Below are 16101 nucleotides of genomic sequence, written 5' to 3'. Positions count from 1 at the left end.
TGGCCACTCTGATACCCATTGGACTGGAGCAAATAATAAGAGCAAGCTCTCTTAAGGCAGGAAGCAAATGTCTGTGACGTAATGATATCAAGCCAAGAACATTGCCCATTCATACATCCTTGATCCTGTACTTTACTGTGTAGGTACATCACAAACGGCATAGGACTTTGCAGAGCAACAAATGTCCCAGTACTTCCATGGGTGAAATGCAGCTACACAGAATGGTATCTCTCTATGTCCCACAAAAGAATGAGACAACTTTGTTTCTACTTTTCATATGTTTTATTATAAAGAAAGGTAAGATAAGCATTGTGAGCCAAAATGTGCAGGTACTGTAAAAACAGCACCACAAAGAAAATAAAAAATAATAATTAAAAAAAAACCATGGAAAACGCACTTTTCATAAACTGTAATTCTGCTTTCTAATTTTTTTTTCATAAATAGACAAAAATCCTTGTCAGCAATTTTAAATAGATGGACATATGGCTGAAAAAAATATAATAATGCCATATAACATGGATATAAATTGTCCATTTCTTGCTGTACAAATAATAGAAACGAGTTTGGCAGGGTTTTTTTGTTTTTTGTTTATACACATCTCCATTCTATGTATAACTAAAAAAATGTGCTACAATTAATATAAAATGCTTTTACTATAAAGTAAACTACTAATTTTTTCCACAAAAAAATCTTAAAGATGTCTTTAGCACAGGTCTAAAACATTTAGTAAGCTACTTACAACTATCCAACAAATTATATTTCTCATGGTCTTTTTTCACATTGTTTCCCTCTCATATTTGCACTTCTGCTTCCCATCTGCTCCATCCACCCAACCTCCAAACAATAGGTTTTAGTTTTAATTTTTAATTTTTTTTCTTTGCCAGACATCCAAGGCCTTTTGCATGTACAATATTCACACAGACTTCACATTTGTCTTGCACAAAGGTTAGTGCCATTTAGCAAGTCGTCAAAAGAGTGTCTCCTCCTGATGAGCCAAGCCTAATACCTTCGAGCGCTGTGCCCAGGTCTGTGCTGAATCTATAAAGCAGTTCGCTAGGAAAAGGGTCCATAGCTAAGCTGGTGGCAAGCAGAGAAAGGTGTGCGCGGGATGGGGTAGTCATCTGTAAATTTTGTTCTTTTATGATTTATGCAAGGTTGGCTTCCATGTACAGTAGACTTCTGAGAAGAAAGAGAAAGAAAGAGAGGAGGAGGAGAGAAGAAAAGGAACCGGCTGCTCTCAGAGCCAGGATATGAAGCCAAAGGCGAGGTGCTCTCTTGTCCACGTGACTTGCTTGATGCCCATCTGGGTAGCCTGTAACACAGACTCTCGTAAATGTCCTTCCTTTTCACCTTTGCAGAATGGAGATGTCAGGGTTTAAGTGAGGTAGAGTGACTTGTCCCTTGGCAGCATGCTGCAAGAGAAACAAAAGGAAAAGGGCAGGTGAGACTGTCACCTGGTTTGCACCTAACACTAACCCATGGTTTGTTGCCCTACCCATGATTTGTCTTGCAAACAATCAAACAAACCATGGTTTATTTTCTCAGTCCATGGGTTGTTTGTTTCCTCACTCCTTGGCCTGCTCCCTTCTTGTATTCCAAATGCCCTTGCTGCGCTGAGGTAGTGGCACGTAGAGTGGCTGGGGGGGTTGTTTTTTTTTATCACTCTTGCTACTGCCTCTGTAGCCTGGTGAAACAACCCATGTACAACCCACGGTTCTGGGTTCACAAGTAAACCCATGTTTTAAACAATCCAGAATTAACAACCCAACAACAAAGAATGGGTTCTCTTTCTGGGTTGTTCATGGTCAACAAAGCATGGTTTGTTAGTGTGGCTGTGTTTGCACAATGCAATAACTCAGAATTCAACAACCCATGCCATGGGTTAGTGTTATGTATGAACCCGGCCTATGAGAAGTAATTTTTTAAAAAGAAAAAGTTAGCCACCAGGCCAGCAGACACAGAGATTCCATACCAGTGCTTTGTGCAGATATACACTGTAAATGTGCATTGGATTTTTAAAACATATGAGATGTAATAATCCAAGCCCACTTGGACAGTGGATCATCAATACTTTGGATGATTCAAATACAATTGGATCATCAATACTTGTAGGACATAAAGGAATAAGTAAGTGGATTAAATCCCCCCACTTTGTTGTTCTTACATGAAATGCATAATGGCTCCAGTGACTCTAGGGGCAAACTATAGTAATTAAAATCAGTGAGATATTTGCCATTAAATCCAGTGGGATGTAGATGGCAGCCTGGTTTTGGAAAGATGAAGCTTCTCAAAAGCTTCTCAAAGAAGTCCAGCAGATTTTTGTGTGTGTTTCATTTTGTGTGTACTTGTCATGTTCCCTTATTAAAATTCTTTATCTCGCTGATTGGTTGAACCGTTGTCAGATTATGAATAGCCAATGTAACCAAGGTGAGCTACAAGCACTGAAATGCCAAAGGAATGAAAACTGTCAGTTACTTAAATTATATATTTATAAAAGCCCACAGATATTGAAGTGAAATTAGTACAATGTATCTCATATTCTTCTTATAGTGGATAAGCTCCTGATCTCCTACATCTTTCATGAATAGTAAAATGGCTGTTAGTGTTTCCTTCTCGGAAAAAGTTTCCTGGCATTGTAGAAGTGAGGAGATCTACCCCCTAGGCTTTCCACCAGCCAGGGGGACAAAGGCCACTGGGTGGATGCACGCTCCATACAAGCAAAAACAGGGAGGAAAGACCAGCCTGGCCACAACTGGATGTATAAATGCCTGTTTTCAATTTGCACTTCCTTCTGGTATTGCTCTCCTTCACTTTTCCCCTTGATTCCTGCTCTTAGTGTGTTTTTTCTTTTTAGTTTGTAAGCTTGGGAGCAGAGTCCGAGTCAATTATTTTTAATGATGTGACCCAGTTTGAGAGAAAGTGGGATAAAAATATAAATAAATAAATGTTCTGTGTTTGGCCATAATTTCATCCAAGGTGGAGATGACCCATGAGATGACCCATTTCTTATTCATTTATGTGTTTCTTTGTTTGCTCTCTTTGCTGCAAACTCAAGAACAACTTGCACAAGTCTACTTATGACAGCTGGGATAGGTGTAGGTGGTAGGCCTATATATTGCAGGAACCTTGGGGGTCTGCGCAGAGACACCATTCCCTCCCAGGAGATACCTGCTGGTGAAGGCTGGCCACCCAGTATCAGGAGGCACCCGCAATATCCTCCCCAGGTATAGTGCCCCAGTGCTTTACTTTTCCTATTAGGATGAATAGAGGCCATTCACTTATATGGGCTGGGAACGAAAACTACCTGTGGTGACTGAGGAGTAAGATTTTGCTCCATACACATATGGGTCCCAAATAACAGCCCAACACATATACATGTGGTAAAACAGACACACTGACAATATGTAGGCATGATGGTTTTATGCATGCACCAGTGGTGTGCACCAGTGTACAGAAAACATCAAGGCTTGAAGTCAATGTCTCATGAACAGAAGCCCAGTCATGCAATGGGATTCCTGCTCATGCACAGCCCTTCTCCATCCTCGCCTCCCCCCCACAGCCCCCTGATCTGCTCCAGAGGGACCTCCAACCCTCCAGGGCACATTTGGGGATGTGTAGCGGGCTGTAAGGGAGGGGAAATCCATTCCGCCAATGATCCCCTTTCTGCTGGCGGAACGACATCACTGGATACAACCCCAGGTGTGCAATGGCCGTATGAGTGAAACCTCTTATGGGATAAGCAAGGCAAAGGCTTGCTGGTAGCATCCTGGCAGTATTAGCTCATTGGCACGCATGAACGCTGCTGACTTAGCTGGCAGTGTTAAAATGGAAAGAGCCCAAGTTTAGCGTGCCCTTCAAACATTGCAGCAGCAATATGGGAGCAGCTTTGGTGTGGGTTCATCCCATGGTGCTGCTTTATCCTTTAAAGTCCTGTTACCATGTGGACAGAGCCCTCTGCGTGGGTCCTTTCCATCGCATGGTCATCCTCAATCACAACCCGGACAATGACCACGTGGTGATGAACTCTGTGATTGGCACCACCCATGTAGTCTCAAGAATTTACATAGCAGAGCCGTAGGATGAACTCATGGAAAAGAGGGGCTCCTACGCTGCTGTTGCTGCAGTCATGTCTAAAGGGCCCCTATGATATCCAGGCTTGACTACTCTAATGCACTTTATGTGGGGCTGCCTTTGGAGACAGTTTGGAAACTTCAGTTGACGCGGAATGCAGCTGCCTGGACATTGGTGGGCCTGGGCGGTCTGCTCTGAAGACTCACCTGCTTTCTCTGGCTTTCTCGTAATCTATGGGCTGCAGGTTGTACTGGTGTAATTAGATTTCATAATATTTTACTGTATATTTATTGCCTATTACCATATTTTTGTATGGTTTTTATCCTGCAACCCACCCTGAGAGGGTTTTATCCTTCAAGGCAGCCTAAAATGATTTTTAAATAAAATAAATAAAAATAGGATAACAAGGCTTTTCTAGTTGCTGTTGCTGTTAATGAGCTTCCCAGAGAGGTCTGCCTGGTGCCTCCATTGGGCTCTTTTCAGCACCAGGTGATACCCTTCTTATTTTCCCAGGCATTTTAGCATTCCTGTTTTAAATCTGGTACTGTATTTTAAAATTTCACACTGCTGCTAGCTTCTATTTAGTTATTTTTTTTATACTGTAGTTGAAACATTTATATTGTCTTTTATCTTCTTGTATTTTATGGTTTTAATTGTTGTGAACCATCCAGAGAGCTTTGGCTATTGGGTGGTATAGAAATTTAATAAATAAATAATAAATTAACAGTCCCCTTTACTGAGAATGCACAGCTGGTCCTCTGGTGAACTTGTTTCATTGCCAGCCCTCCTTTAAACCCTCCTTGGCTAGATCTTGTTATTTTTTACGTTCGCTTGGCAATGGCCCTCTGCAGACTGTCCAGTGGAACGGCAATTCCAAGCAGTAGTGCATTCGTTCTGTTTTACTCCTCCAATATTATAGTCCAAGGACAGTGGCTCAGTGGCAGAGCATGTGATTGGCATGCAAAGGGTCCCAGGTTCGATCCCTGGCATCTTCAGGTAGGGCTGTGAAAGATTCTGGTCTGAAACCCTGGAGAGCTGCTGCCAGTCAGCATTGACAATATTGAGCTAGATGGATGGATGGACTAACTTGGTATGTCAGCTTCCTACATTCCATCAATAGGTGGACACTCTCATTGTCAAGTGAGTAGCAATGCTTAGGCTCATAATGTAATTCACTGGACTCAGCTAACGGTCATATGAAAGCTGCTGATCGGCACATTTAGCTGTTCCATTGTGCTCCTCTGTATAATTTGCCTGAGCCATTTAACTCAGGCTGGAACTCTAGGAAAACAATTTAAATAGAGTTTCTTTTTCTGTTTGGACCTCTCAGCAATTCCAGCCTCCTGGGCCTCGATGGGCTGCTCTTGTCCCTCCTACCTATGCCTCATACAGTGCTCAAAGAACAGGTGGGGGAAGCCCCCCACCCCACCCCAACCTTCTACCTTGGCGTTGGCCTGCTTAGCTACCATTAGGAAGCTATAAGAACATAAGAACGTAAGAAGAGCCATGCTGGATCAGACCAAGGGTCCATCTAGTCCAGCATTCTGTTCACTCAGTGGCCAATCAGCTGTCAACCAGGAACCCACAAGCAGGGCATGAGTGCAGCAGCACTCTCCCGCCCAGCCATTTTCCCCAGCAACTGGTGTACATAGGCATACTGCCTCTAGCTACTGGGGGCAGGATTTTAACTCTGGATCTCTTCCCCACACCTGGAACTCTCCATCCTGAGTGAGAAAGGGAATCTGGTCTCCAGCTCTGCACACCTTTGTTTTCTCAGGCTGCCTATTGAGATCCACCCATGTTATGTCCCCAGGCTGGATCTCTCTCTAGCTAGCTGGGTGGCAGGCTGCTTGTCTCTCTCCTGTGTACTTGCTTTGGTCAGATACCCCCCAGTCTCCCGCTACACCCCAAGGATTCCAGCTAACATAAGAGTTTATGCACTCTGACTGAAGGAGCTTTCCAGCCAACTGGAACAGTCTCACTAACTGCTTTAAAGCTAAACGTATATCCGGAGCAATATCAGGATCCAAAAGGTGAGCACAATCTTGAACTCCAGTGGGGAAAAGAGCGGGGTGGGGGGCGGGGGGAAAGAAACCAACTCAGATGGCCATCAGAAGTTACAGGGGAGTTGTGTGTGTGTGATAGCTCCCTTAAGGCGCAATCTTATGCATGTTTACTCATAAAAAGTCCTACAACTCTCAGCGTTCCCCAACCAGCCATGGTCCTTTTTTCTGTCTAAACATGCATAGGATTGCACCCTTACTTACTACTCTAGAAGTCTACGGGCAGGGCATAAATTCCTAAATGTGGGGGAAGAGTGCGGGGGATATGGATCTTATGATGGCCCCCAACTCCCCCGCCTCAAGCCCCTGGAATTCTCACCTTTCTGCCTGCTGCCCCTAGATTGTTGGCTTGAATCTCCTCTGCTTCCCTACAGATTCGATCATCTACTCTGCTTCCTTCAGCCTCCATTCTTCCTGAAGTGCATATGGAAGGGAAAGTCCCCTCCCATATCCTGCTGCAGCCAAGTGCTGTTTGCCCCCCTTAGGCATTTATCTATGGTTATTGTACTACAAGAACTCCACCATTTGGACTTGACAATTCTGTTGTTTTAAATCATAGAATCATAGAATAGTAGGGCTGGAAGGGGCCTACAAGGCCATCGAGTCCAACCCCCTGCTCAATGCAGGAATCCAAGTCAGAGCATCCCTGGCAGATGGCTGTCCAGCCTTGTCTTGAACACCTCCAGTGTGGGAGAGCCTACTACCTTCCTAGGGAATTGGTTCCATTGTCATCTTGCTCTAACAGTCAGGAAGTTTTTCCTGATGTTCAGCCGGAATCTGGCTTCCTGTCACTTGAGCCCATTAAATCTGTTACTGTATTTTAAATCTTTGGACTGCTGCTAGATAATAAGTTTTATTTTGGTTTTTATTTTATATTGTAGCTTTAATTTATATATTATATTTTAAGGTTTTAATTGTTGTTAACTCCCCAGAGAGCTTCGGTTATTGGACAGTATAGAAATTAAATAAATAAATAAATCTTATGTGCATTTAATGCTAGTATAAATGGGTGTTTTATGGTACAGAGACATATGCTGCTACAAGCATGCATCCAAGGTCCTCTTCCATTCCGAAAGCAGTTTCTGGGAAGGAACACAGTGAAAGGGCTTCTTCACATGGAGCTTTTATTGTGCTGTTGAGACTGCTCACTCATGGAAGTTTGCCGGTCCTTTAGATGACACCGTCAACTTCCAGGGTGTCTCCCACACAATGACCTTTATTCCATTTTTTAAAAATTGGAGATAATGAGCTATCAAGTTACAGTGCTTGAGCTCTCGTGAAAAGAGGAAAACCCGCAAGAAGAGGGACTAGACCAATGAAACATATGGAAGACTCAGAGACGCGGGAAAAGGGGAGCAGGGGAGGAAGTGCGTGTAAATGGAGTTTGTCATGATCCTGATTTAAAACGGAACCAGAAAGCTCTGTTTTAAATGCAGGATTTTAGGCTGGTGTAGAGATACTCCAAGTCTTTATATGCAAGATTTCTACTTGGTTCAATCGGTGTTGCGCTCACAAATGCTTTGCTACTTCAGAGCTGCAAGACTTCATCCTGTTTAATGGTTACATGGAGGTGTTTCAATTCATAGAATGGTTGTGCAGCTTCTTAGTAAAAACCTTGAAAAATGAGTATGTCTACAATGCTTCCAAACTAAAAGATACCATTATCCCATTTCACAAAGCAAGTGAATATCTTACCCTGCCATTGTGGGGATTGGGGGAGGGGCTTGATTTCAAAGGGACTTGGGGCCAAATTAGATGGTAGCAGACTTTTTGTTTAAAACTAGGTGTGCCACACTAATGTAAAAAGTGAGTGGGGGTGTCTGATTTTACAACAGAAGGGCCACACAGATAGGAGGGTATTAAATAATCCACCTGCCAAAAACTCACCTATCAACAGTCCCACAGATGCTTTTCTCCAAAACTAAGCTCCGACCCCAGAAGTGTGCTCAGCTGGGAAAAAAGTGTTGGCGAGAAGAGGCTATGGAGAGGTAAGAGACTGGAGATTTCAGCTCCCATCACCTGCATGACTCCTTTTTTTCTAAAAGATGGACCTTCCCCCTCCGCTCCCACTCCTTTATATGTGACTGGAACAGACCCAGCTTTAAAGAAATGGGTCAGTGGCCATCATGTCAAGTTTGACCTTTGCTGGATTGCGTACTGGGGATTAAAAATAAACACTAGAGCAGGAACAATGAGAACATACTGAAGTACTTCACTGATGCACCTGTTTGCAAAAGATGCCATCACTGTATTGTATCCATCACATTTCTCTCTTATAACTCATTTATCTGTACCTTTTATAATCTACATTTAAATGTTCTGTGTTCTTATGCTCAGCAAAGATTTAATATGAGCATGGAGCAGTGAGGTCTTCTAGTACCAAAACTTCATTAATTTTACAAACTACTCTCCCAGACACATTATGGGTATTACTATAAATAATTGAATCTAAACTAAGTGCATTTGCCATGTTTTATCTTTCCTTTTTTATGGTGTTTGTTCACTTACTCAAGTGATTTGGAAGACTGAATAATTTGGGATACATCTTCCAGTCTCCAGCATGAATTAGTAGTCTGTTTTTGTTTGGACAAACTGACTGTATGCAAGTCAGCAGGTCTGTGTGATTTGCTTCACAGACTAATGCTCTTTTTAGGCTACTTATCCCAGAGTGCTCCCATGACCACTCTGGACTAAAAGGTTTAAAGAACTCAGCTTAAATTACGAAGTTTGATTAAGATGCCCAGAGAGAAGGTCGTATGTGGTGGCAAAGAAGAGTAAACAGTAATTAACTGTGAGGGATATGAGCAACAGACAACCATTCAGTAGTCTAATGTCTGATAAACAGAAAAGACAAATCAAAACATAGCCGTCGCTTTTAAAGAGAAAAACTCAGCAGTCATTAGTATTATTACAATGGGAAAAGCCCTAGTAAAGTAACAGAGCAAATATTAATGGTCTTTTTCTAAGATCTGTGACTCAGCTGCTGTTACAACTCAGATTTGGTACATGGTCCTGATTAGGCTGGAGCAGGGCTGCATTCTGATAAGAAAGGTTGAAAAGAGGCAAAAGGCCAGCTGCATCATCCTGCAAAGGGTGGGGCCCTGCATGTGCCTGTAACAAGCCACCTTGACTGACAACACCTTCAAAAGAGGCTTTTGCAAAGCAAATTCTATCTCATCTGCCAGGCGTAAGATGCTACCGTTTATGCTGCCAAAATCCCTCCAGCTTTGGCTGCCCCACAAAACCAAAATTTACAATAAGTAGACCAGTATAGGCCACATTTGTGCTATTTATTCTCACTGATCATATGGTCAATATGTTTCAAATCAAGGTTTCAAAAACAAATATGAAGCAGGGAAATGACTCCACATTTCTGAAGCCCATCCATACTAGTTCAATTCTCACTATATAACACTGCAGTGTACTCGACGTATGGTTTGTAGGCTTAAAAAAGGACTATAACAAAAAGACTGCTGACTCGCATATGTCAATCCAGACAAGACTGAGATGCTGTTGGTGGGTGGTTCTGCTGACTGGATGGAGGGTGTTCAACCTGTTCTGGATGGGGTTACACTCCCCCTGAAGGAGCAGCTCCACAGCTTGGGGAACCATCTTTGTCACTTGAGGCATGGGTGGCCTCAGTGGCACAGAGTGCATTCTACCAGCTTCCGTTGGTGGCCCAGCTACACCTCTATCTGGACAGAGATAACCTGGCTTCAGTTGTCAATGCTCTAGTAACCTCCAAGTTAGATTACTGCAATGCATTCTACGTGGGGCTGCCTTTGAAGACAGTTCAGAAGCTGCAGTTCGTGCAAAATGCAGCAGCCAGATTGATAACTGCGACTAGAAGATCCTCACACAGAAGACCGACTCTGGCCTGCTTGCACTGGCTGCCTATATGCTTCCGACCTCAATTCAAGGTGCTGGTTTTAACCTATAAAGCCCTACATGGCTTGGGACTGCAATACCTGACAGCATGCCTCTCCCGAAATGAACCTACCCATATGCTACATTCAGTATCTAAGGTCCTCCTCCAAGTGCTTCCTCTGAGGGAAACTCGGAAGGCAGCAATGAGGGATGGTGCCCCCCCCAATCTGTGGAATGAACTCCCCGATGAGGTCTGCCTGGTGCCAACATTATTATTTTTTCAGTGCCACATTAAGACATCTCTCTTTTCCCAGGCATTTGGCCGCACGTGGTGAGTTTTAATCGGTCCTGGATGTGTCTTTAGTTATGACTGACAGTTCAAAGTTGTTTTTAGTTATATATTGTTTGTGTATATTGTCTGTGTGCTTTTATGTAAATGGCTTTTAAACTTTTTATATTGTATTTAATGTTTTAACTTTTATAAACTACCCAGAGAGCTTCGGCTATGGGGTGGTATACAAATGTAATAAACAAACAAACAAACGTAGTTCTAATGCACACTCCTATTCTTAACACTTAAGAACCAGATGTAGTAGCATGCAGCAGCCTACTGCGGAAGACCACAAAGCCAAGTGGCCATGATGCTTCCAGCACGGAGGAATAACCGGAGGTATCATGGTTTGCTGAAGACAGCAAATACTTATCTCACAATACTTCATGACAGACAAAAACAAAATTGAAAACGACAATGGCTGTCGCAGAATGGCTTGAATGACTCACAATGGACAATGAAGAGAACATTAGGCATGCCTAAAAGCCTGTTTAGATGTCATTACTGCTGCAGCTAGGGATGGGAGAGAATTTTATTCAGTTTGCATATTGATACAAGCATACCAAATTCACACTTGCTGAATCAATATGTAAACTGGAACGTGATTGTCCTTCAGTATTCATACTTCTAACTTGAGCACACTCCGAGAGAGAGCAGAGAACAGGAAGGCCTGGCGTGCTATGGTCCATGGGGTCACGAAGACTCGGACACGACTTAACGACTGAACAACAACAACATTCATACTTCTGTGGTTTTTTTGCAATACAGTTCTTGTCAACAAAACTGTGTACAAAAATCATACATTAGGGGAAAGTGAGCACAAAAATGAGTATATTAATGACAGAAATGTACCCACAAATAATTATATATGGGAGGATTGTATGCAAAAATGCATATATTGGGCAAGAGTTATAAAAATGAGAATATTAGGATAATATTCTAACCCTATCCCACTTAGGGATTTTATGATATTTAGCTGTATAAAAGTATCACCAATAAACATAAGCAAATATTCAGACAAATTTCTGTGCAGACTTTGAGAGAAACTGAACATGATGGATTCACCCATCTCTAGTTGCAACAGAAATTAATTTCTCAACTCCTGGCCATACCTACTGGGCCCATCATGTCATGACTTTCCGTTAGTCTGCTGCCAAATGCCATTGCTATATAGGTTATAGGTGGGAAAAAAATCCATATGGCTCCAAACACAAACTTTGTGTTATGTTAACCAATATGGCCAGGATGGGCAGTGTGTGTGACAAGCGTAACTTATAGACTGGTCTGAGTTCCACTGAAAGATGGAGCTCAATTTAAGAACGTAAGAAGAGCCTTGCTGGATCAGACCAAGGGACCATCTAGTTCAGCATTCTGTTCACACAGTGGCCAACCAGCTGTCAACCAGGAACCCACAAGCAGGACATGAGCACAAGAGCACCCTCCCACCATGTTCCCCAGCAACTGGTGTACATAGGCATACTGCCTCAGATACTGGAGGTAGCATATAGCCATCAGGACTAGTAGCCACTGATAGCCTTCTTCTCCAGGAATTTGTCTAACCCCCTTTTAAAGCCATTCAAATTGGTGGCCATCACTACGTCTTGTGGTAGCAAATTCTAAAGCTTAACTACAGAAGTTAGTTCACCCCCATAATCTGCTATAATGATTTTCTGTCATTCTCTGCATAATCTGCATGGTTTAAATATTATTTTCCAGGAATATGAGATAAAACCATGAAATCTGATATTTTCGCTGTAACAAAGGCATGAAATGTGAGAGCACACAAAACAACATCTTGCCAGAATGCTAAAGAGCTCATTTTAGCTACTTAGAGCTCCTACCTACCCACTGCATTCACGTTTCATTAGGGTACTCCAGCATTCGTCAATATTCCAATAGGCCTAAATAATGCAATTTTATATTAGACAATATATTCTTTTTATATTACGCTATATAATGAAGCTGCACTTAAGGGAGGCTTCTAACCCACACCACCCCTAGACCATGTAGCTCTTTTCATAAAACCTGCTTTCTGTAACATGCATGTGTGAGGTTTATATGCGATGTTTAAAAAGCACCCTCTTTTACTGCAGACATGAATCACGTATAAAGAAATATGATTACATATAACAGAAATGGCAAAGTTTGAGAGTCCTGAATGCTAGTGTGTTGCTTGAAATTGCTTATTTGCTTCCTGCATTATTATAAAAATAACACATCAAGCCATCATTTTCTTTCCCCATGCAAAGTATTGTTTATTCCACAGCAGGTTCTGTGTGGATAGGTGTTGTAGGATGGACCCAAACAAGCAGTTGGGTCATGAGCAACACAAGTTCATTAAGCCTTGTGGAAAATTATGCATGCAGTGCAGAAAGTGGAGAGGGAGATGTTTTCCTCCCTCTCTCATAACACTAGAACCTGGTGTGTGTGTGTGTGTGTGTGTTTGAGAGATCAAATAAAGCTGAATGGGGGGAGATTCAGGATAGACAAAAGGGAGCACTTCTTCACACACTACATAATCAAGCTGTGGAATTCGCTACCACAAGATGAAGTGATGGCTGCCAACTTGGATGGCTTCTGAATAACAGTTACTGGAGAATTTGAGTGGGAGGGAGCTATTGCGCTTGTATCCTGATTGTGGACTTCCCATAGGCATTTGGTTGGGCCTGTGGGAACAGAATGCTGGACTAGATAGGCCTTTGGTCTGATTCAGCAAAGCTCTTCTTAAATTCTTACGTGCTGGGTATGTAACAAATTTGTACAGGCCCTTGCACTTTCCAGATTATATAAAACCCACTTTTTTCCTCTTAGCAGGGCACCAGTCTGACCCTGATCTTCCCATTTCCCATCTCCATAAAATAGATGGGGGTGGGAAGCCTTGTTGCACTAGAGCAGGCTTGTCTTGGAAATTCATTTCTTTGCTGCTTTCCCTGTTTTCTATCTTTTTTTCTTTTAATAATACAGTAGTTAGATGCATGCTTCAGTGCTGGAGGTGAGAGGGCACACAAATGTCACTTAAAAAGAAAATGAAAGACAAATCAACCAGGCATTTACGGGCGTTTATGGGCATGAACTGACCCATTCACTACACTCTGCATCCAAGACCCTCCTCTAAGGGAGGTTCGGAGGGTGGCAGTAAGGGAGAGGGCCTTCTCAGTGGTGGCCTCCCATGATGGAATGATCTCCTTGACAAGGCTGGCCTGGCATTAACATTGTCATCTTGTCAGTGCCAGGTTAAAATTGCCCTCTTCTCTCAGGCATTTGGCAGCATATAATGAGTCTTTTTGATCAGGTCCTGGATTGTCTCTGGCTGATCATTTTAAATTGTTTAAATATATGTTGTTGTTGTGTATGCTATCTGTTTTATGTCCTTATGTGAATGGTTTTTATACTTTATATAATGTATTTTTTTTAACTGTGGTGCTGGAGGAAAATTCTGAGAGTGCCTTGGACTGCAAGAAGATCAAACCAGTCCATACTCCAGGAAATAAAGCCAGACTGCTCACTTGAGGGAATGATATTAAAGGCAAAACTGAAGTACTTTGGCCACATAATGAGAAGACAGAATACCCTGGAGAAGATGCTGATGCTAGGGAAAGTGGAAGGCAAAAGGAAGGGGGGCCGACCACGGGCAAGATGGATGGATGTGACGGACTCGACCTTGGGGGAGCTGGGGGTGGCGTCAGCCGACAGGAAGCTCTGGCGTGGGCTGGTCCATGAAGTCACGAAGAGTCGGAAGCGACTGACCGAATAAACAACAACAATAATGTATTTTAATTGTTTTTAATTTTTGTGAACCACCCAGAGAGCTTTGGCTATAGGGCAGTATAGAAATGTAATAAATGAAATTAAAATCAGTTCACTGGAACTGATCGGTTCACTGGAAATGGTAGGTGACTACTGTTGTGGTAAAGGAGCCTTGCTGGCGTTTGCCAGACTATGAATGTATCTACGTGTGTGTGTGTGTGTGTATTCTCCACCAAATTGTAAGAAAACAGCTGAATGCTCCCGCAGCATTGGTAAAAATGCTAATGTAAAAATCAGTAGTAGGCACAAGCTTGTAGGGGAAGGAGGATGTGCTACACGTGAAGCCCCAACTGGTGCCTCTGATACTCCCACAGCCACCTTTCACACGACACTCAAGATCAAACTAGACAAGATGCTGGCAGGTCTGTGTCAGGATTTTTTTTTTATAGTCCATATGGGTAGGTGAATCAGATTGGAGAAATGGCAGTGGAGGACATGGTGTAAAACCCTTTCCCCCACATGTCATCTTCCTGATGTAAATTGCACAAGCTGTTATAAGCCCTGCAGCAGAAAACATACAGTTACCTGTATGTTCCCCCCCCCCCTCACAGGGTAAATAGGAGCATTTGTGGGGAGAGCAGGGGGGTGATCAGGAAATGGTATGGGAGAAAGGGTTAAATATACCAGTGCCTCTTCCTTGACCTGATCTCCCCTTCGGCACGTACACCCACACATCAACAAGGGAACAATAGTTATTGGGTGGATTAGAAATGTAATACATACATACATAAGTGGTTGAGCACATGCTTTGTATGCAGAAGGTTCAAATCCCAAGCATCTCCAGTTCAAAAAAAGGGTTCAGGTAGCAGGTGATGAGAAGGGCCTTGGCTAGAGACCCTGGAGAATCAAAGAATCCAGTGCCAAGCTAGATGGACAAATACAGTAGTCTGGTATCCCTCTGCCTTTGCAGCTGGGTAATGAATCATATACTAATTCAATAGTCTGTCTTGCTGCTCTCCCCCACTGCTTTAGGTGAGCTGTCTGGTCTTTTTATTTGTAAAGCGCCATTATATATATATCTGTGCAATTAGTTCAAGAAGAAGGGGGAAGTGGGCTAGTGACCTCACCCATTCCTAGCCAATCAGTGTTGTGCTCAGCAGGCTCTGCTGCAAACAAGAAGAATGGGTTTCCTGATGCGACCTGGGGGAAAAGGTTGTATGTCTCACCCACACACAGCAAGTGTGCTCTCACAGCGAGATCATGATTAAAATGATGTGGTTCTGGACGCATCCTCTGACTAGCAGGGGATCTCACCATCCCTAGCAAGGGTCTTTCCCAGTAATGCAACCTTACACCTTTTAGCTGGGGAAGTCAAGGACTGAACCTGGGATCTTACATATGCAAAACATGAGCTTACCACTGGAAAAAGCACACTAAATTTCAGACACTGGCTCATGATTTTTTGTAATGTTTTGAAGTGGTGCAGTGGAGAGATTTAATCTGTCCTAACTTGAGACAATGAGCTAGATTTTAAGCAAATGCTTAAGGCTCATAATTCTGTCTGAATACCAGCAATACTGGCACAGGCAATCCCTGGCTATATTTTAAAATGTTGGCCAAGTTTTATTTTATTTTTAAACTTGCAAATGGATCTAGCTCTGCATGGGTTAGAATAGCCCTTCGTCTGATGCAGCAACACCTTCAAGCAACATTTCAGGGCTGTCAGAGTTGGACAGGTTGTGCTCATCCCATCTGAGCGAAGCCACTCCTGCTGGCACCCCTAGGCATGACCACAGAGCCCTCTGGGGGAGGGGCCTGCCCACTCCATTCTCTGAGGAGGTCGTGCCCTACAGCAGAGGGGAGGGCTTCAAACTGTGTTGAAAGCTATGTGTTGGTTAGGGAAATCTGCTACCTACTGACTGAAGATGATACTGCAGACTTGAAACACATGGACACATCTAAATAATTAAAATTAAAAGATGCTTTTCAAAAAGGAAATAACCTGGAATTGCACACCCTTAG

At 42.9% G+C, this 16101-nt stretch overlaps 1 protein-coding gene across 8 annotated transcripts in view; it reads right to left on the bottom strand.

Annotated features, from left to right (window-relative positions):
* Positions 1 to 266: 266 nt before the first annotated feature.
* TOX2 (TOX high mobility group box family member 2) overlaps positions 267 to 16101 on the bottom strand; it is a 322550-nt gene continuing 306715 nt past the window's right edge. For all 8 annotated transcript variants that reach the window (XM_084853820.1, XM_084853828.1, XM_084853822.1 and 5 more), the window contains one exon: positions 267 to 1412. In XM_084853820.1, coding sequence (XP_084709946.1) covers positions 1376 to 1412 — 37 coding nt within the window. In that variant the 3' untranslated portion in view covers positions 267 to 1375. The remainder of the gene's footprint in view (positions 1413 to 16101) is intronic.

Source organism: Heloderma suspectum, chromosome 4 (assembly GCF_057233095.1).
Source record: "Heloderma suspectum isolate Gila_16-S chromosome 4, 16-S_ref, whole genome shotgun sequence".
NCBI classification, from domain to species: domain Eukaryota; kingdom Metazoa; phylum Chordata; class Lepidosauria; order Squamata; family Helodermatidae; genus Heloderma; species Heloderma suspectum.
Note: the sequence above shows the minus strand (reverse complement) of the source record. Positions and strands in the feature narration are given on the sequence as shown.